Source organism: Merops nubicus, unplaced genomic scaffold (genome assembly GCF_000691845.1).
Source record: "Merops nubicus isolate BGI_N331 unplaced genomic scaffold, ASM69184v1 scaffold8392, whole genome shotgun sequence".
NCBI classification, from domain to species: Eukaryota; Metazoa; Chordata; class Aves; order Coraciiformes; family Meropidae; genus Merops; species Merops nubicus.
The window spans coordinates 27077-53660 of record NW_008595685.1 but is presented as its reverse complement, the minus strand read 5'-3'; the positions used below and the strand labels follow the sequence as shown (position 1 = coordinate 53660).

General features: G+C 40.2%; 1 protein-coding gene across 1 annotated transcript in view; it reads right to left on the bottom strand.

Annotated features, from left to right (window-relative positions):
- SPATA5 (spermatogenesis associated 5) overlaps window positions 1-26584 on the bottom strand; it is a gene marked incomplete at its 5' end in the record, with an annotated part of 190376 nt that overhangs the window by 137116 nt on the left and 26676 nt on the right. Inside the window, 3 exons of the mRNA XM_008936145.1 lie at window positions 9193-9272; window positions 9691-9744; window positions 19859-20068. Of these exons, the coding sequence (XP_008934393.1) occupies window positions 9193-9272; window positions 9691-9744; window positions 19859-20068 (344 nt within the window). The remainder of the gene's footprint in view (window positions 1-9192; window positions 9273-9690; window positions 9745-19858; window positions 20069-26584) is intronic.

Here is a 26584-nt window from a genome sequence, read left to right as displayed (position 1 = left end):
GCAGCCTGGTTCTATCCCTGCATCAGGGAGTACATACAGTTCACTAGCTTAATACAGTCCTTCAAGCCAAGGAGATTTAATTTCCAGACATAACCAGATGTATGAAATCTCCAGATTTAAGTGTTACTCTTCTTGCTGTAGGCATTTTTTTGACAGCAACTGACTTGTTGTTTTGTACATTTTCACTCATTTAAAGTCCTTCTCTTCTTTCCCTCCCCTTTAACCAATTTCTTAGTATTTGAAAACTAAAACCAGCCTGAGAATGCAGCCATGACAGTTTCACCTCATGAAGAGACTTGGTAAGCATCACCACTGCAAGCTAATGCAAACATCCACCTGCATCACCCGACAACCTAGAACACTTCTAAAGCCAACAGAATGAATTTTTTTTTCAGAACACCAGATGTCATTTTCATTAAAAAACATATTTAAGTCTCAATCACTGATTAAATCCTGCAAAGGAGAAGCAGTGGCTCACCACCCTACCACTGACTTTAGCGGCACTGAAGCCTGTCTGAACACCTTAGTTTCAGAATCAGGACCTTAATTTAGCTATGCTGCTAAATTACAAATGTGGAAATGCAGGAAATACACAGTAACACTCTGAGCACTCTTAACCTCACAGCAACTGCGAAGCCACAAAACCAGAAGGAGGTCTGGGAGGGCCCCTCTCCTGAACAGCCTCATTTCTGCACAGATGACCCCACCTCAGGAGGATCCATGAGGTCGAGGAGGCAAGCCTCAAGAGAAACAAGCAGGTTAAATTACTGCAGAGGGATTAATCTCGACACAGCTGAAATCTTTAACAAAGGTTTTGTGAGAAGGGAGTACAGCCCACCTTCTTTTCCAAAATGTCCTATCAGGGAAGATTTGCATACAGATAAAAGCTGCCTTTAGTGTTGGGTTTTTTTTTTCCCCCCCTAACAAAAGGATGGCAAACAATCTTACAGAATTCAAAAATACTTGTGGATGTGATATAATATCATATAGTTCTTTTACTGGAATCTCTGGAAATAATTTTTGTATCAAAACAAGTGTAAAGCTCATTAACATTGCAAAATGGTTGGTATCAAAAAAATCAATACAGGTTGACATTGACCTTTCTGGCAGGAAAGTCTCTGTTTCTCCACAAACTACTGAGGTAAAAGGTTCCTGAAATACCCAAGCCCTCTGCCAGCACAGCCCCATGCCAGAGCCTCCTCGCTCGCACCGCCTGAAGGATTTTTATTGAGTCTGACATTTCTGTCAGGGCTTTGCAGGGGGAACCTGTCAGCAAGGAGCACGTGCCAAGTCCGTCTTCTCTGTCCAACCCCCGTGACCATAATGAACTGTCACACTGTTTTATTTCCTTCCCTCACAAACTCTGGTGAAATACAGCTTTGGCCGTTCATGGTTTTCCACAGCATTAGAAAGAAAAAAGAAAAAAAAAAAAATCTACTCTAATAGCATTACCAGAAAAATAATAATTGTGGCATCTTCCCAGATACCCAATTTCACTCAAAAATTCTATCAGTGGTGCATTTTGTCCACTACCACGCTAGTTAGAAAAAGCAGGCTTTTCCACACACACACACACACACACTGCTGAAATAGTAATTCAGTCAAATATTCTTATAGCTAAAGATAGCAGAGCAAATGGTAGCTTTGAACTTTGCTTCCCTTGAATACTACTGGGGCTTCAAAACCCAAACTTACAGAGATGTGCACGTTTATATAAGCAGCACAATATCACTATTTTTTATCTACAGCAGTTCCCCCTCTCTCCCTCAAAACCACAATGCCTTTTACATCACATACTTATTTGTGGTTACAGGCACAATTCCTGTCCTGAGCTGCAGAGCTGTCATCCACAATTAGCAGTTGCTTACCCTATGTACCTGTGCTCAGACCAAAAGAGGCATTTTATGAACCAAAAAACACACTGTGGCCAAAGCTATCAGTATGAAAAACTGGGCCAAATTAACTTCTGGCACTTCTATGGTACAACTTCAAGGTATACTATTAATTCAGACCACTGCAGATACTACAGGCTTGGATGGCATTAAGAAGTCCAGGAGTTATACAGCATGCAAATACTGTCTGTTGTCAGTTAAATATTTTGGCTATTCAATAAAAAAACTCAAACTTTTTCAATGCTGAGATAAGAAACATTCCCCATAGCAGGGAATTCTCCTGCCTGTGTCATCAGAAAAACTCTGAAAGGAGATGATCTTAAACCCTTCCCTCCATCAGCACCCTACAATTAGATGCTGTCATACTCCATACACCCCTGATTCAGCTATTACCCACTACACTGTTTCCCATCTTCCCTGTTCCTTCACGAGGAAAATGAGAGTACTACAGAAGGGAAATCTCCAGAGGAAACCTGAGGAATTCTGGGAAGTTCAGAAACTTGGTAGTACATTTCACTTTACAGTCACCTTCAGGCCAGAATGGTGTTTTGCCAACTGTTGATTCACCTATTAAGTGTGGTTCAGAGCATTTGTTTTTTTAAGACATTAAAAAAAAGCACAGAAAAGTAAAAGAACTTCTAGTGCTCCTTGAGTAGCCCCCAACTTCTAAGCAAGCTCCCCAAAAAGACCAGATGAGCTTTGTAAAAACAGAAAGCAGTGCTCAGCTGTCAGCAGGTGACTTGCAAACAAATGCTCTGTACACCACTAGAGAATCACCCTAAATATCCTCCATGGTCATGCAACCAGCTTCTTCCATTCGCCCAAATTCCTTGTTATTGCACCTTCCAGAAGTCAGTGAAGTAGGCCCAGAAAATGAAATGCAATAAAAGGACAGAAAAGGAGGAAAGGAGGCAGTTTGAGACAGGTTTGAAATCAATAGGCTTTCCTCCAGAGGGCATTCCCCAAGCACATCTCCAAATCTTTAAGCACCCAGGTGGTGATCCATCATCCATTTCCATCTGCTTGCAACCAATTCCAGAAGGACATCCATGAAAGATGGACATTAGGCCTTGCTTTCATTTGGACCTGACACCATCTAGATGAAACGGGAAAGATGCTGACATCAGGAGTTCTCTTATTCTGTTAACACTGATGCTGCCTTAAAAAAAAAAAGGCATTAAATCCCCCTTAAAAAAAACCAAACACACACCTGATGCACAGTAAATTTCTCATTTCCTTTCTTTCTGTTTTCCTCAGCATTTCTCCTCTGTGCATTCCTAGAAGTTAATCAAGTTGAAAACTGTAATCAATCATGTCTACCAGGGAAGCAAGAACAGTTTAAGTTGGAAGTATTACAGACTAAGAAGGAACTAACAAGACTGGATTTCATTTCATTATAACAATATTTAAGTATAAGAGGTTCACTTTCATCTGGCAATGAGTTTCATTTCTAAGCTTTAATTACAATTATATTTCCCTGGTATTTGATTTAAAATGTAAAAATAAAAAACATATTCAAAAAATAAAAAATAAGAAAGACCTTTAGTTGTTATAGTCCTAAGCCTGCAGGCAGTTGTAACCTGCTTGGGCCCACGTAGTGTGGGTGAGCTGGCCTTTATCTACAGCCAACACCATATGGGGCATGGAAGTGGTCACCACGTATGCCCTCTTCTGATCCCTCTAATCCTGGTATCTGTTTCAACTGGGCCTCTGGAAGGAATCCAGACAGAGGTTCAAACTCCTGTCTTCGGCTAAAGCTTCTTGCTACAGGTCACATTTGCCACAGTACTCCCAAGCACTGCAGGCTTGCCTACAGTAACAGTTGGACTCCATGATTTTTAAAGGTTGTTTCCAACCAAAACGATTCTATGATTCTAAATTAACAGCTTTGATTAGTCCCTCTAAACCCTGTACATTTACCCACATACTTGAATGACTTCAAGAAAAGGGTTTATAGATCCAGTCCTGCTTCCACTGATGCCAGTGAAAGTCTCTACTGACTTCAAACTATAACACAGGTTGGCAAATTAACAAATTACTATGGGTTTTTGTTTTTGTTTTTTTTTTTTAAACAGGAAGGAAGAAAGACAGATTTGAAACACATTGTGGTGATAAATATTTTTGCTGGACAAGAAGCATTAGCGAGTTTGTTTTAAAATTGAAGAGATTGTAGACATTTACTATACATACACCCTATGGGTAATGCTATTTGTTAAAATTGCTACTCCAAAGCAAATTATAAGCTTCATTATATGATAAAATAATTTTAAAACTTTACTTTTTCATCACTCCTTGCTAGGCCTGAAATGGAAGACTAGCACTGGACATGCAGCTTTTTTTTCCCCAGGCAGTATTTCTATTTAAATACCAAATCCCACAGCCTCAAAGAATTCAGACAGCAGTCACAAAAGTTTTGAATGCCTCAACTTTGTCACATCCAAACACAGCTCAGATACTGCAGAGAATCAGCTGGTGCTCCCCAGTTCAGGGACAACCAGTGCCAACATAAGCCAGAAACACAAAGCTGAGCCAGCTGCTAGAATATGGTGCCTCATAACCTAAGTATGGCACAAGGAAACCTCGTTTCTTCCATCTATTCTTTGTACATTTTCTTTTGTCTTTGCATGAGTAATATTAGGGTGACAATACCTCCCCCAGCTCTATTACTGGTAATTTACTCTGTGTAAGGTAGATTTTCTACTGAGAACTTATTTCCTACCAAATGCCACTTTGCTTTGTCCCTTCAGGGTCTGGCCCATAGTTTCATTCCCAGGATGCAATACACTGATCTCCATGACAGAGGTTGACAATTTCACCAGGCAATTTGCAGACACAAAAATGTGACAATATGCTGAAGCACACAGTGTGATATGTGCTGAAGTGTACAGTACAAATACATGCTAAAACATTCCAGGAGGACAGACAGTTTGGTTTAAAACCAGCAGATTTACCACAGCCCGTTAAAAGCAGAGCTAGCACAATACAGAAGAGAAGCTGCTGTTCCTCACAGCTTCATTTAGAAGCCCAAGGGCCTCAAAAGTTAAAATTGCAAATGTTTTAATACCTAAAGCAAAACCCATACATCTTTCAGAGGCTCTGGGCATTTGAAATTGTGGCTTAGGAACATAACTATCCTTCCCTCAAAGCACAGAGATAACACATCCCCCTGGAAAAGCATCATCACACTGTAGTTTCAGGGATTGGTACCAAAGACCCTTCACTATGTCATTTCTCCCCTCACTTCACAAAAAATTAGTATTATTCATCTGCCAATTTGTTTTGGCCTCCACAAGTCAAACGCGAAGTATTGATTTCACCCCGTGTCTCTTTTCTTTCCCTTTTGAAAATGGAATTTATCCATGTCTTTCAGATCAGTCTACAACATTTCCCATCTTACATGACAAAGATTTGCTGCTAAAGGGGAAAATGCTCTGCTTCTGAAAAACAAGAAAAGGAACAAATATGTCTCCCGCCCAAAAATCCTAAAAATCCTACTTATATAAACAATGTCCCATTTCCAAAGCACAGAGATTTCTTAAGTTCAGCAAACAGACTGTCTGTGCTGCATTTACACAGAGACACGTTCATTCATCACTTTCAAGTCTAATTACCGAGCCATTTCCCTCTTGGCAACCTCTAATGGCCAGAAGAATTAGGTTTTACATGGTCAGGATACCAAGGGATAACAAATACCCATAACTCTTTGCAGCTGTGCAATTTGTAAAGCCTCTCAAGCTTTGTTCAGGCAAGGAATTACTGCAAGGCAAACCTTCCTCCTCATCTGCTGCTCTATCAGGACCAGTCCTGCGGGTCTCACTTCAGCCCAGTCTCTTCCACAAAAAGTCTAAACTACATCTTTCAAAAGTAAGGAAAAAGCAGAAAAAAAGATAGTCATAAGCCACTCGTGGAAGCAAATGTTAATTAGAACCACAGAGCAATGGAAAAGGCTCCATGCATCACGTAGTTCACCTCTCCCAGTGCACGGCTGCTCCTCGCTGCACGTTCATCTGTGAAACGCCAATTTTGTTCTAAAGATGTCAAGTGGTAGGCTGCTGGAGCTTCTCCCATGTGACTACATCACACTGAAAGAGAATTCTCCACCAAAAAATACCAAAAGTCTTTCTGATTTGCAGCATTTTTTCCTACCTCAATTAGTTTTTCTATTCAAAAGTCATCATAACATCTCTAACTTTCAAGCACCTTTTCTTCTGCAGGTTTATTGCCTGTTCTTTAGAATCAGTTACAGTGAATGTCTCCCTTTTTCTTTATACTGAGCCCACTCAGCCCCTTATTTTTTATTTTCAGTTCTCTAAACTTCTTCTAACATCCCACCATAAACCAGAGAGGGAAAAGTCTTCCAAGAGTGCGAAGAATTGCAGTGTAACAGCAAAAAAACGCAGAAATTAATACAGCGCAAATTGTCTTTATCTTTCTCTGTCTTCACTACCACACTGGAAATTCAAGTCTACTTAGAATCATCACCCTCTTCTGGCATCAAGGATCACCAGGCATCTCTACTGGGGAAATACTCCTTACACTGAACTGTTTTTCTTCAGAGGTGCAGGATTCTGTTTTCATTAATTCCCTTTTAGGCTTCAGTTTATACATATTAGTTTGTTGTCTACACACAGAACTGGGAGCAGGGTGTGGACAGGCAAGAACTAAAACTCAGGACTTTATTTCTTATAGATAAAACATAAGGGACTTAGACAGCCCACAAGTTTTATCTATACACAGGCTGGATAAGAAAGAATCTTTTCAGAAATAATACATTTTGACACTGAAAAATGTCAGCTACTGTGATTTTTGCTGACTTAAAAATATTATTTCATGTAACACAAATACAGTTTGTAAAATAGAACTGCTACATGAGACAGTTACATTAGGTGGAGTGTTTATGTACTACAACTACGGAGTAATGGCTTGGGAACATACAATAAATAAAAGACTCTGCATATCTGAATGCAGCTTTGCCTTGTGCAGTGATAGAGACTCCACTACATGAAGCAAAGGAGCCATTACATTGATTGGTACAAACAAGAAAATTCTTTTGCTTTCTTGATCTGCCTACATTCTAATGATAAAATCACATCTATTTGTATGTGCCTGCTGATGAGAACAGATTGTTGAGTGATCTCTACAGATGGTTGGGAGCAAAACATTAGTGTTTTAAACCCACAAGCTTTAGTCTAAACAAGAAATAATGGGTTAATGAATACTCAGCAAAGTGCTTTGAAGAGGAAAAGTATTAAGCAATTAATGTTATTTCTGTATTTCATCTGTATTTCAGATCTGAACCAAGCATACAACTACTCTCACAGCATAACAATTTAGGCTTCTCTGTATCTCTAGACTTGCCCTGTTAGGATGAGATGTTTCCTACCCTGGAGATTTGGGATGCAACACATTCTGCACAAAGCCCACAGGATCCTAACAAGGATTTAAACGGAGAGGAAAAACTTTTACAAAGCTGTATTGCAGAGTGTTTTTCACTGCCAAGGCAGAGAAAACTAATTGAGCCAACAGAGGGAACAGGGAGACAATATAAGCAGGTGTTTCCTTGAAACCTTCAGTATGGTCAGTAATAGTACAGGAAATGGATCTCCAGAGGCCACAAATCGTTAGCATCTCTAATGCATTTGCAAATTCCTACTGTGCAAAGTCAGCCTGTAAAAAAAAGCCATTTCTAATAAGTGCCTTGTCTGGTTTCCTACACCATTTAATTTCAGATGAATTTTATGAGAACTCTGCTACATATTTTACCTCCCATCTGGTTCAGATTTGACAATGAAATATTTGTGTGTCCCACCCTGTTCTTTTTAAAGCTCCAAAACCAGATGTCTCCAGCACAACACGACTGCAGCAGGTCATACCACATTCTTCAGCAAGCTGTGCCAGGCCTACTACCCCCCACAGACAGTTCCAGGTAAGGTAAAATTGGGTTGTTTACTCCCTAAAAGAATAAAGCAAACAAACAAACTCAGCACCTCCAGGGCACTGCATGAAAAGGCTGATTAAAGTGTACTATGGCTTATTCTCCCAAAAGTATTTATCTTGATGAAGTGGTCTTTCTGAATGCTAAACACATTAAGCATTGCAGCAGGGAGAGGGTTTTTCCCCCCATCTATTGGTTTGATTCCAGCACAAATTTTTGCAACTTCTCTATTGTGATAAGCAGGCAGGTGTTCCAGTGAGCACCACAGGGTTACAAGCTCTTCTAGGAAGTTTACACTGTGAAACTTCTAGGAAGTTTTCACAGTTGCACACATTGCACATGAGAAGGATGCTGATGGCATCTTCTATCAGAGTTTGCATTTGCAACAGAAAATATGTTTATTTTTTTCATGGAGCAGCTCTATGCTTCACATGACGGCACCTCCTGTAGCAAACAAGTTATTTATGTCACTGAAATGTCAGGAGGACACCTTTTATCCTTTACCCCAAATACAAATGGCCCTTTTACAACACAAAGGTATCTGTACAGATCCCAAGGTGGCTGCTTTTCCAGAAAAATTAAGTTGTGATGCCTCTTTAAACTAGACAAATACTTTCTACACTCATATACTTGACAGTTTCTCATGCAAAACACAACAGGAAAAAAAAAAAAGTACTTGCTCACAACAAGCAGCAGTATTTTATAAGAAGGTATTCCCCAAGAAAGACCACTTAGAGAGCCTGTCATATCCAAAATGCTATAGCAGCAACTAAAGTCTGCTATAATCCTCCTTCAGACAAGACCTAAACATCTCTCAGAATCACCACAATGCAGGATATTAAAAAAAACAACACATTGTTAGCTGTTTGCACAATAATCCATTTTAATGCCACACATGAAAGGACATAGGTGCTCCCAAATCTTTTCATTAAGTTTTTCCCAGTCTGGAGAAATATAAGTGTAAATTTAAGCATATGAGTAGTCTCCTTAGAAATTTTTGTTACACAGCACAAGAACATTTTGCTTGCCTGATGGAGACATACAGGGCCAGCACAACAACCCTGGGAAAAGAAAGAAGTTAGTTACTGGAAATAAATGCAGCTAAAACCACAGAAAAGAGCCAAAGGGCATGAGAACCAGTAGAATCATTCCTGTTATTAAATGAGAAAGGAGGAACTCCACCAGCTTACCTGTTTATGCCAAGCTAAATATGCTTGAGTCGAAGTCACAAATGTTATCCCTCTGCATGGAGAATGAATTAATTTATTAAAATAATTCTAGAAAGGTAATACACTTGTGATTGCACAATGTAAGAGCAATTTATCAGAAAATAATGCCTGCAATTTTTGTAACAGGATTACTTACTTTCCCCTTTCAACTGCCAAGGCATCTATTTCATCAAAAAAAAGAATTGAAGGAGACACTGCTCTGGCTTTCCTGAAGATCTACAAAAACAACAACAAAGCACTCAATTTTAAGGCATGGAAAATTTTTACAGAATGTTATCACCCCCTGCACACCTCAAAAACTATAGACCAACACGGAGCAAATATAGGCCCTATCATCTTGGTTTTTATTATTTAAAAAGCCCCAAAGCAGACCTTTTAGAAGCTATTCCTGATACCAGCAGTGCAGGCCTATAGTGAAAGCTGCTACTGGATCCCAAATTTGGCTTGCATCACTAGGTCAGTGCAGGAGGAAATTAAACAACACAAAATATCCTTTCTACCTCTTTGGTTTTTTAAACTTAAACCAGAAGAAGGTTTTTTGGAAAATTCTGAATGTAACCTTACAAGCAGAGAAGAATTTGAATGCCAAGAACACTTCATCTAAAACATTATGTCTAGTTTGCCCTTTTCTCACCTCTCTCACAGCTCGTTCAGACTCACCAACATATTTATTCATCAGCTCAGGTCCCTGCAAAATTTAAACAAACAAACAAAAAGGTTAAAAAGCACATGACATTCACATACAAAACGACTGAGACATCTGCCAGTGCTACTGATGCTCTTCTACAAGAAATTTCGATGGCACTTACAAGTCTTATTTGTGCATTTTTAGACGTACCTTCCACCTGTGCCGAGTGTTCTTCCATTTGTTCTAGCACTGTGCTTGTATGCAACTATGCATGTGGGTTAGTCCTACCATCATAATAGTTTCCTAGTACTTCAGTGAGAAATGGTATTCACAACAAAAAAAAAAAAAAAAAATGCACCACGGCTTTGGGCTTTAAAAGTTGTCAGCTCAGCAAGAGGGCTGCAAATCAGCCCAGATGATGTATTACAAAAGAGCATTTTACTTTTGCTCTCAACACACATCCTGTCCAGCCCAGCACCAAAGCAGGGACTTAAACCAGTGTTTAACAGCCCTTCTTTGAACTTGACACTTTGCAGGTCCAGAAAGAGGCAGCTGCCACAGCAGCACACCTGAAACCCATCCCCAAGGTGCTCCATCCCCCACAAGAAAGCTGTTCAGTGTCTCAGCTCACACACATTCCTCCTCCTCTCTGCTGAGACTGCCAAGCACCATTACTAGTGCCAGCTGCTCTGCTGCCTGCTTATCCTCACAGCCCTGTCCACCAGGAACAGCCCGGAGACCACAGGGTCAACATTCAACTCTTGAACAAGTACTTACAATTATAAAAAGAAAAACAATGGAGAATTCTCAGAGTATTTTCTGTTCTGCTATATCCTGCAGGATAGGCTGCTTAAATAACACCTCCTAATGGGACTAACATTCTCATGGGATTGGCAACAACTCATTGACTTCAGCCTGGTTTGCATCAGCATTGACCTGCAGCCACAACCAGTGATGATTATCCACTGCCCTGAACAAAAAGAGACAGGGGCTTCAATCTGCTCCAAGGAACAGGTGTCCTCGTCATTTCACCAGCAGAAACAACATCCTTCTTCTCACTCAGAAAGGTGGCCAACCTTCTAATACTCCTCAGCTGTGAGTACCTTCAGGTAACACCCAGTTGAGAGCAATAATGCAGCTTGAAACAGCAGGTATGTTAGAATTAAGAACGTGTGGCAGATGCACAGTTACACAAGGGCAATGACAGAGCTGCTGTTACAACCCCTCTTTGAATGGGACCATCTGGACTTTGTATCCAGATCAGTGGAATACAGATTCATTATTCTAAAAATGCAGGACCCTGGGTTTTTTGCTGTCTCTCCTCTCAACACTCATTTTCACTCTTGCACTAATAGTTAATGCTTTGAATTTATCTTGACACTGGCCCTACTGGAAAGTACCTGTGCATAAGTATGGAAAAAAAAACATATACTCTGAAAAGAAGACCAAGTTATCTGCTATCAGCAAAGCACTAAGGATGTGACACTATTTTTTTTTTTAATTTATTTTCCAAGAGTTGTCTGCTATCTAAAGGACCAGGTGAGAACCTGCAGCAGCCAGAGACAGTGTCCAAAAAAAGTCCAAACAATCACACAGAGGCTGGAAGGAGAGCACTGCCAGCCTTGTCTATAGGAATCCTAAATGACACAATTAGTATTGCTTCATTCCATCAATATCCACCCTAAAAGCAACTGCTGTAGTAGCTGAAGTTCAGTTGTCACCTGCAGGTTTTCAACAGCTTCAACATTTCAGTTTATTGGATACTCGCATGGAAACAGAATTATTCAGACACATAAACAAAGAACACAGGAGAGAGAGAGAAGGCAAAAACAATGGAAGAGAGAGAAAGCAGAAAGCCTCTTCCTACGATTCACTGCAGACACCAGCCACGAGGAGCAGGCAGGAGTTTGTGCAGAACAAGCCTGCAGCTCAGAGACAGCGCCCCGCTGCTGCAGGCCCTCGCCATCCACCACGCCAGAGCAGACGAGGAACGCGACAGCCGGGGCCTGGCACACCCTCACAGGAGGGCTCAGTCTGCACCGTCTGACACCCCTGCAGGTGCTGCCCAACAGTAACAGACTGACGTCCCTGACCCGCTCTCAGAGCCCACGGACCTTCTCTTTCATGCCTTTATTCTCCTAGAGAACCTTCATTCACATGGGTATTGGGATGGAAACCAACATCACAGTTGTCAGTGCCGACAGCGGCTCCTCCAGTATGACACAACATCAAATAGCCTGACACCTTCTCTTCTTTTGTCTGAGCAAAAAAGGACTTAAAACCAAAACTACTCTCTTTGAGCTTTAAGGTACAATTTCAGATGCTTGGAGTTTTATTTTTAATTAAGCATTAAAATATGATCAAGGCAACATCAAAGCAATAAATACTGTTTAAAATGTTTCCAAAGAGAATTATTTGAATGCATGGTTTTGCTGTAAGCTTTGCCATCAAGTTTCTCTATTTTTCTCTTCATTAAGCAGCAACTACAGGTGAAAGACCACTATATATTAATGACCTGTACCTCCTCATGGAAAGTTTTCATGAAAATTAAGATCTTCTAGTTCACCACTCATGAGCAATCATGGGTGCCATGGCAAGCAGCTCAGACCTCTTATTATACATGGCAATAAAGGAAGAGACTCCAAAGTAAGAGAAATCACACATAGAAGAAGAGGAATTGGTATAGATTTCATCATGCAAACACTTAAAACCACAACATAAGTCAAAAAGTTCAAAGAAGATGGATGCAGAAACTGAACTGGGTTAAGCTCTAGTCCCACCTGAGCTGAACCTCTGCCTTACCCTGTCTGCAAACAGGGTGTCCTTTACCTGAGGTTGATGGCAGTTCTTTCAAAAGACAGATCCATATGACAAGCAGTTTATAGGCCACCATAAAGTCACCTGCTGACAGCGGATACAGTTTCTAACTTCCACAAAGCTCACCTTCTCTTTTTAGAAGGTTGCTTTGAAGTTTGAGACAACTCAAGAAAAAAAAAAAAATATCAATGCTTTCCTAATACTTGAAAAATGATATTTTTTATAAAAAAGAAAAAATAAATTTCCTTACATTTAAAATATGATCAGAATAATCTCTTGGAAGATTAACTGCACAAAAGTTAAACCCCCTGTATAAAGGCTGCAATATGAGATAAGCTTGTGTGCACATGGTTATGAGAGAAGTTCTCAAAGTGTTTTTAAACTGGAACATCTCGTACCCCTGATGTGAAAGACTATCAGTAATTTTTCAAAGCAGTGCTTAGAAAAATGCAGGGTTTTTTCCACTTGAAAATACTGGGGCAGTGACTTTCAGCTGATAGGAAACTCAGTGAGTGACTTCTCTCTAAAAAGATTTTTTTTCCTGTTTTTGCAATCAGGTAAATTATGCACTTAAGTTTGTTGAGCCAGATGGACACAGCTCCAGGTTCCTCCAGCAAACAGCTCTGCCAACTCTCCTCAAAAATACTGCCACAACCTCCCATGCAGGTTCTCGGCTCTAACACAGCCACACCAAACTATGTTAGCTAGAGTACAACTCTTTTTTTTTAATCCAGTTAAATAGAGAAATTATATCACATCCTGCAGATTATAACTCTACAATAGATAGTGCACAACTTTTTTATTTTTGCCGCATTCAATGTAGAAATGGTTTGCTTTTTTTTTTTAAATTTCTTTCCAGTTCCATGACAATACAAGTGAGATGATCTACCAGATTTGGAGAGACTCAGAAATTAGTCTTTTTATACACTGTATTCTCAATGGCAAACTGCTATCCCATCCCTACCACAGCCAAGCCAAAGCAGCATATGACTCAGGCTGGCTGCAGGAAAGAGAGTTAACAGGATAAAAAGCAAGACTTCCTTTATTTTAACAGTAAGACTATTCTAATGCAAAGGTTGTACATTGTGGTGTAAGCAATTACCAAGTCACACTAGAAAAATATTTGCTCAGAAAACGCATTACATTTGCTTGTTAAGAATGAAACCTATTCCTTCTCTTTCAATGCTGTTTAATGATTTTATCTGCATTGCTCTCAGCTTCTCAGCACAAATAAACTGCAGCATGAGCACCATGCACCATTTTAATCACTCCTCCTCCCTCTGCCCTGCATGCCAAAGGACCTTCAAAACTTGTTGACACCTGTCTGCTGTTTAAAAACTTCAACAGGTGATTGTGGGCTCCAAACTATCTAAAGGAGTAGGCTGGTAAAAAACTGTCATCCTCAGTCCGTGCAGGGAAGTTGCTAAAAGCAGCCTAATCAAACTGCAAAGGCAAAAACAATATTCATCTTCCTTTATTGGCTACCTCCAAATTCACTCGTTTGCCATTTGCCTTGACTAGCAAGCTAATTACAACCTTCTGAGGCTTTCTTACATAATACAAAAGCCAGTGTTTGTAGTGTGGAATGAACCAACTGGAAATGCTGAATTAATTTCAGTGCTGGCACCAGTGCCTTCAGAGAGAGCCCTCTTCAGCATATGAGAAACCACACAGGAGACAGAGAATCTAAGTGCTAATAAAAATTAAACTCACAGTAGTTGAGAAGGGACAAGGAAACAAAGACACGGGATTATCTTTGAATCATCTTCTGGCTGCATGTTCATTTTTGGGAAGCTTACGGTAGGTTTGTAGGGTCATGGTAGTGCTGGGTTGATGGTTGGACTTTATGAGCGTTAGTGGTCTTTTCCAACCTGAATGATTCTAGGAGTCTAAGAATGAATGAATGCCTTATTTTCAGTTGAGTAAAACATGCAGATAACTTCAGGATTTAAAAAGTTCACTGAAGTACCTCTAATTGTTACCCCTTGTAAAAAATGCTAGATTTTTCAAATACGGTTAGTTTCACTGTCTGCTAATTAACTAAGAAGTTAGTGTAAACATGGTACTATAGATCTTTTGGGAAATTCTACTAAATGTTTGCCAGTTAACATCTAGTTAACGTGTAGTAAATATTTTAGCTTACGTGTTTTGCTTAGCTAGTCATAGGCATCAAACTTTCTTAATTCATGCTTCTGCCCACTAAAATCCTCATCAAAAGGCTAAACTATCTCCCCAAAATCCAGTGACAGCTCGTCACAGAGCAAAGCAGTCGGCCTTTCCAAGCCTCATTAATCTGTTTGAGCTGCCACAGCCAAGAGCTGAAGGGAAAAGCAGAGGAAACCTCAACTGGAAAATATTTTGACATAATTGACCCAGACGACAAACTAAGCCTAAGCACATGTCAAGCCCAGGGAGTGGTACAAAAGCCTTGGTAGGGTGATACAGGAAGTCAGATCAAGCCAAGGTGAAGTCATAGCTCGGAGAACAGTGTATATTTTTGTAATTACTGTTAATTGAAAGGACTAAAGATTCCTTCACCCCAAGCTCTTAAGCAACAACAAATAAAACGTCAGAAACCTTTTCTACCTTTTGTTTTTTTCCACATCAGAGTTTGGAGTTCCTGAGTAATGCAAATAATATTTTAGAGCAGTATAGTAAACATCATCTATACCATTGTTTTGCTCGGTGTTAACATCCTTAAACACTACCTACTATCATGGTTAGGTTTGCACTTTTTTGGGGGCAACATGTTGGGTGTTTGGGGTTTTTTTTGTCATGTTGTTTTTTGTTGGTTTTTCTTTTTTTTTGGTTGGGGGGTTCTGTTGTGTTTTTTTTTTTTTAAGTATTGATTCACTATGTTTACAACAATTAGTGTCTTTCTCAGCTGAATTGCAAGGGACTTAACTTTCAGAAGTCTAAATTTTCTGAAAATTTAAGCTTTTTTTTGTCACTAACATTGAGGTTTTGCCTTAGTTTTGACTTTAAAGAGACAAATATTAAAAAGCACTCAGCAGCAAGAGGAAAAACGATGCTTCCAAAATCATTACAAGTGTATAGAAGTTACATCATTTCTCTTGCTATTTATTTTGTAAACTCAGGTAATCTGCTTGTTGGACAGAAAACAGGACTCCAAGTCCCCTGTTGACGTAATCCTGAGCTAAAGCCTCCCGAAATCAGCAGAAATTCTCCCTCTAGTTTTAGCAGGCTAAGTAATGCAGCACAGAATACCATCAACAACATTCATCCACTCCACTATGTGGCATCCTGGGCTCATGGGCAATTCAAGGGGCAAAAAAGATTTTCCAGTCCCCGGGGCTCTTACTGGACCATCAGCTAAGGAACACGTTACTGTGTGATGGAATTTATTGGAGTAGGTGCCATGATGGTGCTTCCCAACCTAACAACAAAGGAGCAAAAAAGAACTCACAGAGATTCTCTGCAAGATGCTTCCCAGAAAAGCAACAGAAAATACATCAATAAAACCAATATTCATTAGATTCTTAGCACAACACAATGATACAGGATTTCACAAAAATAAATTAAAAAATTCAAGAAGGCACCCATAACAAATCTAAAACTAAGATCAAGACAAATGCAGATATAGTTATCTATGACATACAGTACGATATGGAAGCTTCCTCCACAAATACAATACTACCATAAAACCTTAGTGGTCTAATCAAGATCTCTCTCAAAAAAGCAGCCAGTCAAAGCTGACCCTGAGTGCAGGAACTGTCAGAACAGCACAGAAATACTCACCACAAACAGGCAAAAGGGAAAAAAACACCCAAAGAAATAACAATGACAAAAGGTTTCATCTTCTTCATGTTCCATTTCAAAAAGCTAGTTGACATCTAAAGCAAGGATGTCACAGAAACTGTTACATGTAACAGAGAGGTCTCAGCAGTCTGGCAAAAGCTGAAAATTACATCTCCTGTCCTATTGATAGGTCCTATCCGCATAGAATTTTCTTTTCCCATTATTAAAAGCAATGCATAAAACATTTTTGAAAAATAGGGTCAGCACAAAAGGAGAGTAAAGTACAACAAAGGTGCATAAAACGCTGACTGAAATAAGGGTTCAACCAGATCAAAAACTATTGATAAGTCAAGACTGATGTTCAATCCAGAAGGATGAAAAAAAATTATGTTAATTCATTCCTTCACACACAGTCTCATACTTGCTTGTATCCATGACCATAAAACACTGAAAACCCTCCAAGAAGTTGAGAACAACTCAGTTGTTTTTTTGTAACAGAGGTTTGGCAGGGGGAATAATAAAGTTGATCACTAAAACCCTGAAAAGCCTCAAATTCTGCAAGAGATTTAGAAAAAGGGGTGTTAGGAGGGAGTAGGAAGAGCCATCCCTTGGAAAATAGTTGACAACCTCCCCTCCAGGAAATTCAGCAGATATATTGCATTGGAGACAAAATGTCAAGCAAAGGAATAAAAATAAACAATTCCCCTTAGGAATTATAGGCAAGCTTGCTTTGTAAAACAAAGAATCTAGAAAAGCAAAAGGTCGGCAAGCTTGGTGAAAATATAGCTATAAAAAGTTTTGGCCAAATATCAAAGAGCATGTTTACAGAAGGGCCACATCCATTGTGACTCTAACCATTCAAACTTCACAATAGATTTCTGGAGAGGACAGGATGCAACGTCAAACATCTGTTATCACATTTTCTTCACCTCCTCTGCCCAGAAATTCCATCAAGACCGTGCCCATCTTCCAAACCTTACTAGAGGCAAGTCAGACATGGGCTGGAGGCTGCACTGTTTTGACCACACCTCATGCAGCATTATGACAACCAGGCGTGCCCAAGACACGAAAAAATGTTACGTTTTAACAGATGACCTCCAGCCCAGCTAAGCACCTCGTTTTAACAGGGTCAGCTGTCCAAACAATACAGACTTTGCATAGACGCTTCTGGAGAACAGCACAAAGCCTTCCCAGAGCCAGGCTGGAGCAGGGCTGGGACTGGGACTGAGCAGGACACCCAACTTGGACACGTACTTTCAGCACTTCTTCAGAGAGCTGGACTTGCTGTGCCCACGTAAACTTAAATGTAGTGTGCAGACATCACAAGTCCATCTTCCAAAAACCACTGGACCAGGTAAGCACTGCATGTAAGACACTCGATCTCCTCTCAGGTTTCTGACAGAGGGCAAGGTGGCATCCAGCAGCAGGCTCCCATAGCTAGAGCTGTGCCTCCTGCCTGCAGTCTGTTCTCAAGAAGGACCCAAGAACCTGAGCCATCTGAACTATCCTGGAAGAGCACACACCACGTATCCTGTAGGCTGCACAGCAGACGCTTTTCATCAAAATTACTAATTTGGGGCAGGAGAGACTGGAAGCAAAATGCAGGTCTGAAAAGTAAATTATCAAGAAACACACTTCCATTTCAAAAAGCCTGATATCAGTTCCAGGGACAGATACTTGAGACGTAACATAGAGAATGGGAAAACAGGGCTGTAAGGAGGAGAAGAAAAATCCCCTCTCTCAAAAAAAAACACCCCCAAAGCCCACATTTTCATCTACTTTGGATTTATTGCAGTAACACATGCAGTGGAAATTACTTCAAGCCTGTTGTGCTTTAAGAAGTGCTACAGACAAAGGATGTTTAACACATTTAGTGCATGATGGATGTCGCCTTTTCCATCCAGGAAGCAAATGTGAAGTTAGAGAAAGTGGGCTACATTCCCCTCCTGGAGTCAATGTATCCAAGGCTGGACCTGCTCCAGGGATGTGCTTCTTGAAACATCTGTACATTGAATATTCAACCAGTTCCAGACCAAGGGATTTAAACCAAGAGGGAATAAAAGGCCATTTCCCCAAGGCAGCCCCTTCTGCTGCAGCTTGTCAGTGACAGGGGGGGCTGCACCATCAGAACCCCAAATTACGCCACGGCTGTGCAGCAGCTTCTCATATCAGTACACCTCTACAAACCTCCTAGGCAGCACGAGCCACCTTTTACTTTTGGACAGTTAACTGCATCAGTAAAAATATCTGATGTAGCTATGACTGATGAATACAGGATAGGGACCATGTTAGTTTCTAACACAGTTGGGGGATTTTTTTCAGACTTTTACCTTTTTCCCTCAACCCTCTCAGCCACCAGTACTTTGAGTGAGACAAAAGAGGAATATTTTCTTTTAAGTAGGGCAGGAGGAAAAGATTACCTTGTTTACCAGCACTCTGGAGTACAAAGAACTACTCCTGTCTTTATGGAAGAGGCAGTAGTAGGTAGCTTTTCTTAGGGGCTGAGGTTTCCAAGGCTGCTCTTGTTGATTTGACCATGACCCGGAGGCCTGTCTGCAATACTGGGAAGCAGAGTCAACGAAGGGCTGCTGGTTTTGGGGTCAGCATGCCTGCCTCTGCTCCCAGAGAGGCCAGGATCTAGAGCTACAGTCACAGTGTGTCTGAAAGGACAGGCAGAGGAGGAAGCTGTGTAGAAACTAACAACACAGAAGGCTTTGTGAGTACAGGGATGGTCAACAGACAAGGGTACGTGATCTTACTGCTGAGAAGGAGATACTTTCAAAATACTTAAACAAATGTTTTTTCTTGCACTTCATTAACATTCTGACACAGCTGCAAGACTACCCCATGTGGAATCACTCTTTTCTTTCCTTCCTATGTGTTGAAGCTCAGCATTATTATTAAATAACTTCCATTCATGTGTTTTCCATACAACCCATAGTAATCAATTATACTGACCAATGAAATCCAATTTTTTTCTATACTTAAAGTGTTTCTTAATGCTGAAAAAATATCCCACTTTAGCCAAGAGTACTCCAGATAACTGATTTTGCAAACTTTTTAAAAACTGATGAAGTAGAAGTATTTCCCCTGAAAGAAAAAAGGCAAACAGGGCAAGAGACATGTGTAATGAAACATGAACAGTAAGACAAAAAAAAGTGACACTCCTGAGGAATGAAAAGGAATGTAAGAGATGAGATTATATTATTTCCATGCAGGCAAGTAATTATTACACCGAGAAGAGCTACTCACTATCCAAAGCTGGATTTCACTTATATTGTTCTAAGGATTTTGTTGTTTCCATTTTATAAAAGATTTTAAATAATGCAAATAATTAAGTTGTCACTACACAGCCTACTCTCTCATCCAACACAATTTTTGTCTTATGATAAAAAAAATCATACATTTTTTTAAAAGGCTACATGAAAGCACTAATCCTTTTCATTAAAAAGCACAAAACTTACTTGATATTCACAAGGTGTTTGCTGTAGCATCTACAACGATCAGAAACACTAAAACCCACCGGTTTCTAGCACTGGAAACTGGTACACTGGCAATTGTTATTCAGGAGTTAAGAACATGAGACTAAATGCCCTACCTTCACTGCCAGGAAGTTGAGACCACTTTCATGAGCCAAAGCCTTGGCTATCATTGTCTTTGAGCACCCTGGAGGTCCGTAAAGCAGCACGCCCTTGGGAGGCTGAATCCCCATTCGGATGAAGGCGTCGGGGTGTCTGAGAGGCCATTCAACTGCCTGCTTCAATTTCAGCTTCACATCTTCTAGGCCTCCTATGTCTGACCAAGACACCTGCAAAGCAGATCATTTTGATGAGTTCAGAAAATTGGAGCCAAACTATTAAAAAATGAAAACAAAAATGCTCTGTAAAACGCACACTGAGTATTTCATGAAGTCGGTTTTAATGAGTCACTTCAAAAAGCCTTTTTTAAACAAGAAATAATTATTAGTAAAGTAACAAAAAAATAAAAGGGGATTAGATTTGCTTTATGCTGGTGGATGTAGGTAAAATGATTTTGTGTGGATGGAAGAGAAACACAAATTCAGTAACAGGTCATAGCAAAGCAAAGACTGAATCAGATATAGCAGAGTAGCCCGGTAGCAGGGGGAGGACAGGATTTTAGCAGGGCACTACCAGAGCAGTGTGCCACTCGTGGTAACCTGTAAGCCAACTTCTGCAGCCTACCACCACTCCCTTCTCAAGTGCTGCTTTGTGCTACAAGCAAGATCGGCTGCACAAACTGGATTGGAAGAACAGTAGCAAACAGATGAAAACAGGCTGTGCACAAATCTCTAGTCTTGAAATTAACAAGTTTGTATGAACTCAACAAAAACAGTGAAGGGAGAAATTCCATAACACCATTAAAAGGCAGAAAGGAAACAACAGCATGACTTCCTACCACCCAACTTTGAGCTGGGTGTCTTGGGCTACCAACACAGTCAAAAGAGAGGAAGAGACTTTACAGAGCAATGCAACCATAGTGCAAACTCTCTCCCAAGTCAGGCAAGTGGTCAAACCCAGTTTCTCTCTTTCCTTTAGCAAGGACACATGGTAAGGAGATGACTAACTGAGGCACTTTGGTAAAGTGCTTAAAGGTAAGAAGAATCCTCCCTTCTCACCTGAGTTTTCACAATAAGAGACAGAAACCTACCTGCAGACTTTAATTACAATGAAGCAAATGGACAAATTCATAAAAAGTGAAGACTTGTGGCAGATAACTCACTTGCATCTTGCCACTGTTCCACCCATGCAAACCACCCCTTCTCACTCAAATTTCACTGTCAAGTAACATACTCAAGACTGTTAATCCCAATCTTCCCTTATTTTAAAAGTTGGTGTTTCCAAGTCAGGTCTGAAACAGTGTCAGTGTTCTACATTTTTTTTAAAAATAAAAAAGTATATTTAAATATATTCATATACAATGAATACATTTTTTAAAAAAAATACTTATTACCTATCCCTACAACCCTTAGTTCTACCTAGCAGCTCTGTAAACTGCACATAACTAAATCTTGGCACTTTTACACAACTTTTTCTTAGGGAAGAATACATACGACATAAGCTTGTTCTCACTTTTAACAATCAGTCCTTACTTATATCTGGTAAAGCATGGGCTAGTCATTCCTAACATGTCTTGCTAGCTAGGAAAAAACTCTGAAAAACACAAACAAGAGCTTAAAATTAATCAGGATTTTTTTGTAACTTTCAACGCCAGAAGGAAAAGCCCATTCATGGTACTTTGCACACATACAAAAGTCCAAGGAGAAAACACCTAAATGTTATTTTTCCTCTCTTGCAAATATCCAGACTATTGCACAAGCCTTCTGAGGCATTATTCAAAGAATTTTTCAGACCCACTGCATGTCATTTAATGCCAACACAAGTGACAGAATTGTACAGAAAAGGTGAAGGAGGGCCACCTCACATGAAGGTTGTTTTCAGTCGTTTGGAGACTCATTCTGTTTTTTCTTATATTTAAAATGGGGAAGGAGCAGAAAGGGAGACAACTGGGTCATGATACACAAACAGAGCCACTAAATGTGAGCTTTCCCATTATGAGTTAAAAAATTAAAATTAACCAGTCAAAAAAAAAAAATCAGTTAACTCATTTAGACTTTCTATAATGCAAGGTACGGAATTCAAGCAGCAATGCTATTAAAAGGAAAAGTAACTAATAAAACACTACCTTCACATTCTGGTCAAGTCCTCAACATAACATTTTAATTTTTTTTCCTCATTTTAAAAGGATAGAGATAGTGGAACACATACCTCCCCCAGTCCACCAACAATAAAACATGCAAAATTAAGAATTCTTTTAGATTAATGTAAACTTGGAAGAACTAGGTGGATTGTGTGTTCTTGCACACAAATCCTCAGTAACTTCCCAAGTGGAATTAATACAAACTCTATTGCTTCTCGTACCTGCACACAGACTCAGAGGAAAAGTCTTGCAACATAAGCAATGAAGTGAGATATTCTGTCACTGTGGAAATGGTTTTCAGGACTAGCCTTGGGGCTAAGCTTACTCATGCAAAGCCAGTGCTCTGCTACAGCCTGTAAGACACCAAGGCTTCATTATTCCTGTAATCTTCAGCTCTCCCCAGGTCAAGAGCTCAGAATACAATGCAGAGCACTCCCCAGAGGCTGTTAAGGACCAGCAATAAAGAAATGAAGCAGGTGTGCAAAAGATGTCTCCTCATCCAAAACCTTTTGGCTACAAAGACGCAAATCTGAGGGTTGAATTCCAGTAAAGGGAGTGAAACGGGCACGCAAAACCCACAGCACTGTACAAAAATCTCAGACAGACCCATAGGAGAGGGAGGAACAGTACCTACAGTGCAACTCTCCAAAGAGCTGAAGTATTAACTTCCTGATTTATAATGTGCATCCTCTCTCTCTTAAATCCCTGCTGCAGGAAGAGCAGCCTTCTGAAAAGGTTGTAATACCTAGCAAAGTTCAAGAAAGTTCTGTAAAAATGGAAACCAAGATGCCATGTGGCATCAGTGTCAGTACTGCATCACAATGCAAGTATTTTGCATTTGCCTTGGTCACAGCCAACACACACAGCAGTTTGGACACAAGTGGAAGGACAAAAAAAAAAAAAAAAAAAAAGTAGAAAGGAGGAAAACCAAAAAAAAATCCACACAACTTGGTGGCACCTTCATCTCCAGCAGCTTCTCCTGCACACAACCTCACTTTCTGTCTATCATCCCCAAATCACTTCATTTTGGCTGCTTTCCCCACCAGTAATTTTGAATTTGCTTGGAATTAAAAAAAAAAAAAAAAAGCAGACTGCAAAGCATTCTACAAAGGTTGTCAGATATCCTCAGACACCAAGAAGAGACTTTCTTGAGGCCACCCAAACAATACATTTCTAACAGATCTCCCTGCTCTTCACCTACCCCAAGCATGTTCATAACAACAATTTCTTCCCTGGTTTTGAATAAGACAACAGAGAAATTTAGCCTAGTAGCATTCTAAACAGCAAAGCAACTACTGCACCATTCCAGGACACCTAAAAAGCAAAGACTGATCTAAAAACCAAACTTTCTTTACAGCCTAGTCAAAGTTCTGCAGATTTCAGACAACAAGCTCTGCGTTGATAAAACAATTTGGAATTCATGATAAAACAAGCAATTTATTTCCATTCATTATCAGATGTGATACCAGCTTCAAAAAAAGCCCACAGCCCATAAATGGCAAAGGTGTCATGACCAGAAGTGAAGGAGCCCTTCAACAAAGTTCATTTACCTGCAGCTTTATGGAGAAGTTACTTTGAACTCTTCTCATTCAATTGACACATGGCTACTGCAAAGCAATGAAATATGGGAAAAAACACCATTTGAAGAATAGAAAGTTAAAAATCACAGAAGTCTTGGTTTAATTCGGTGTGTACATCAGTGGTTTCACTCGTAACTGACTGCACAGCCCAAAATTTCCATCCACGCTGAGGAGGTTGCCAAGTGAATAATGTATCTGTCCTAAACAGCAAGTAAGCTTATATTATTAATGTAGCTCATATTTCTGTCTTCTCTTTGGAAAAAAATCTCACAGCTGATCATTTATTTATTGTTTGAAGTTATTGATAGCAAGGATTTTTTAGATAGAATTAAGGTCAGACTTCAAAACAAAAAAAGGAATGTAACACCTGATTTTCTAAGTAATTTACCCACACAATTAGCTGTCCAGCTAAATAGCTTCTGGGGCAAGGAGAACAGAGAGAGGAAAGCCCATCCTTGCAGACAGAAAGTATCTGGAGATTAATCAATACAGGATGACTGCACAAAGACACATTAGCCAGGAAAAAAATCAACCAAAACACAGCAAGTTTTAGGTTTCTTGAAGAAAACTGGAGTCCTATCTGGTCCATTCTTTCAGTTTTCTTTGTCGTTCCCTGCATAACCAGCACATTTTACATTTTTATAAGAAGGCAGAAAAAGGTGTAAGCAAGGAAGTTTCTGCTGGTATAAATTACTGCAGAGCACATAAGTAACATGTCACAGTACACCATGACCAACAGGCAACTAAGTGTTGAGTGGGTAAGCAGCCCAAGCCCATGCACTGAAAGCACTGCATTGAAAAGAGGGGAAAACTAGTAAAGAAGAAGAAATTTTTACAGAAATGAGGACTATTAGCATCATTTCTGTGGCAAGCAAGTCATTTTAAGGTTTCCCATAGGTATTGGAGTAGATATTCAAGCCCAACAATATTAAACAGCCAAACATTCTAGGACACAGCATCGCCAACATAAGGAGTTGCAACTAATTAATGGCCCTGCAGTTGGGTTCATTTGGCTTCTTAGATAGCCGATTTCTACTGAAACCAAGCACTACTTGTGGAGTCACCATCCCTGGAGCTGTTTAAAAGATGTGTAGATGTGGTTTAGAGGTGACCTGGCAGCGCTGGGTTAATTAATTGCAAACGTTAGCACAACCAAACATGCAGCTTAGACCACAGCAGTTAAATACACAACTTCCACCAGAGAAGCAAAAAACCACTGTAAAATCAGATTAAGAGTTACCTACAATCATTAGTCAAAGCATGCAACATAAAAAAAAGAAAGCATCTGAGAAATTAGAAGCTGCATTGCATTTTCTGCTACAATCTGTGTTCCAAACAACAAATCCACCACAGAAATCTTCCAGGTAACAGCACAATAAATGCTAAGTGACTGACACTCAGACATTGACCATCAGGTGATAAGACTCATGGAGTTGAGCTGGCTTCAGGTACTTGTCCACCTCAAACACAAATGCTAATGGAGTAATCAGCCTCAAGTGTTGAGGTGGTGTCACAATGCTGTATTTCCACTACTGTGACTTTCATGGACAGCTGTGTCTGTAGTTCCAGATATTCAAACTGCTTCTGAGCATCCACAGGTACCTTCATTTTGGTAAACTGGTAGCTCTGCAGTCTAATATAATGACTAAACCAAATTCCAGCACCTCCTTCGGTAGGTGATGTGGGACGACACAACATCCGTTGCATCCGGGACTTTGGACTCCATTTTAAACTCACCCCAAGCACCAAGCAGATGGCCTGAACTTTAACCTGCATGTTCACAGAATATGCATTATTTTGTAAAAATCCAGGTCCTGCCAGAACAAAGGGAATCTGCACGATGTTGTCATCTTCCCCTCAATAAAGGAATGAGTGGCAACAGAATTCCAGTGACTCAGCTGGCATTTAAAAAATAAAAACAAGCAAGAGTTAAGGAAGTCACTGGCAGGATGGCAGGTTGGCCTGGACTCGGAACAGACTTCCGGCGGTACCTCACGACCTTGCTTCTATCTGTCTTTAACGTGCTGTTTAGCAGCACAGCATCTGGCCCCAGATGTGCTGGTATGTCCAAAAGGCATCGCACAGCAATAGTGCCGTAAGCCCAAGAGCCAGCAGCACGATAAGCAACGAGAGAATTAGTGACTCTGGTTCTTAGCAGAGCTAATTAGTCCTTGTGGGTGCCCAGGCCACCACGGCACGTCCGGGAGAAGCCGTCTGGGGCCAGCCCCGGCATTTCCACCCAGCACTTCACAGCGCGGACTCTCAACAAGGCAGGCGCGATATCCGAGCTGGCTACGTGCAGCATCCTGTTTGCAGATTTTATTTCCCATTCCTATAGTTTGGGAATAAGGGTCTACAGTTGTGCAATCTAATTCCCAGATGACTCATCTTCATGCAATGAGACAAACGTTTTCTTCTAGGGCTTGGGCGAGCTGCTGAGAAACACCAGCACAACAGCTCGTGGAGTCAAGATTTAGTAAGGTTAAATACAACATTTTCTTTTGCTGAACCTTCTTAAGACAGATCAGAGTCTTCTTAAACCTGATCAGTTCCCTAACCTAATCTAGAATATCTAGTTGTGTTCTCAGTTAAAACCATGACACACCACTGAAGACATCTGGGTCACAACAGCATGAACTGCGTGGAGAATTAGTTAACTGCTTTACAACAAAAAAATCACAGCCATCAATCTCTTCACAGCTTTGTTTCAATACACTTTGTTTACCAATGCTAACAGTTTGTTTCTGCTTCACAAAAGGCTCCAGCTTCCCCATCTGTTCAAGATCCACTCTGAGCAGACATCTTGAAGAGTTTTGCTCCACCAGCCCACTGAGAGAACAAAGCTATCGAACAGGAGATATGCTCCTGCACTACCAACTCTTCCTAAAGCTTCTATAAACAGGTCTTCAAAATTATAATAAACAAATATGCAACCAAAAAGACGATGTACAACATTTATTATTAACTTGAGGCTTCCATTCCACAAAATTCCTCTTTCAGTAGGGCATATCTCTGCTTAACTGCAA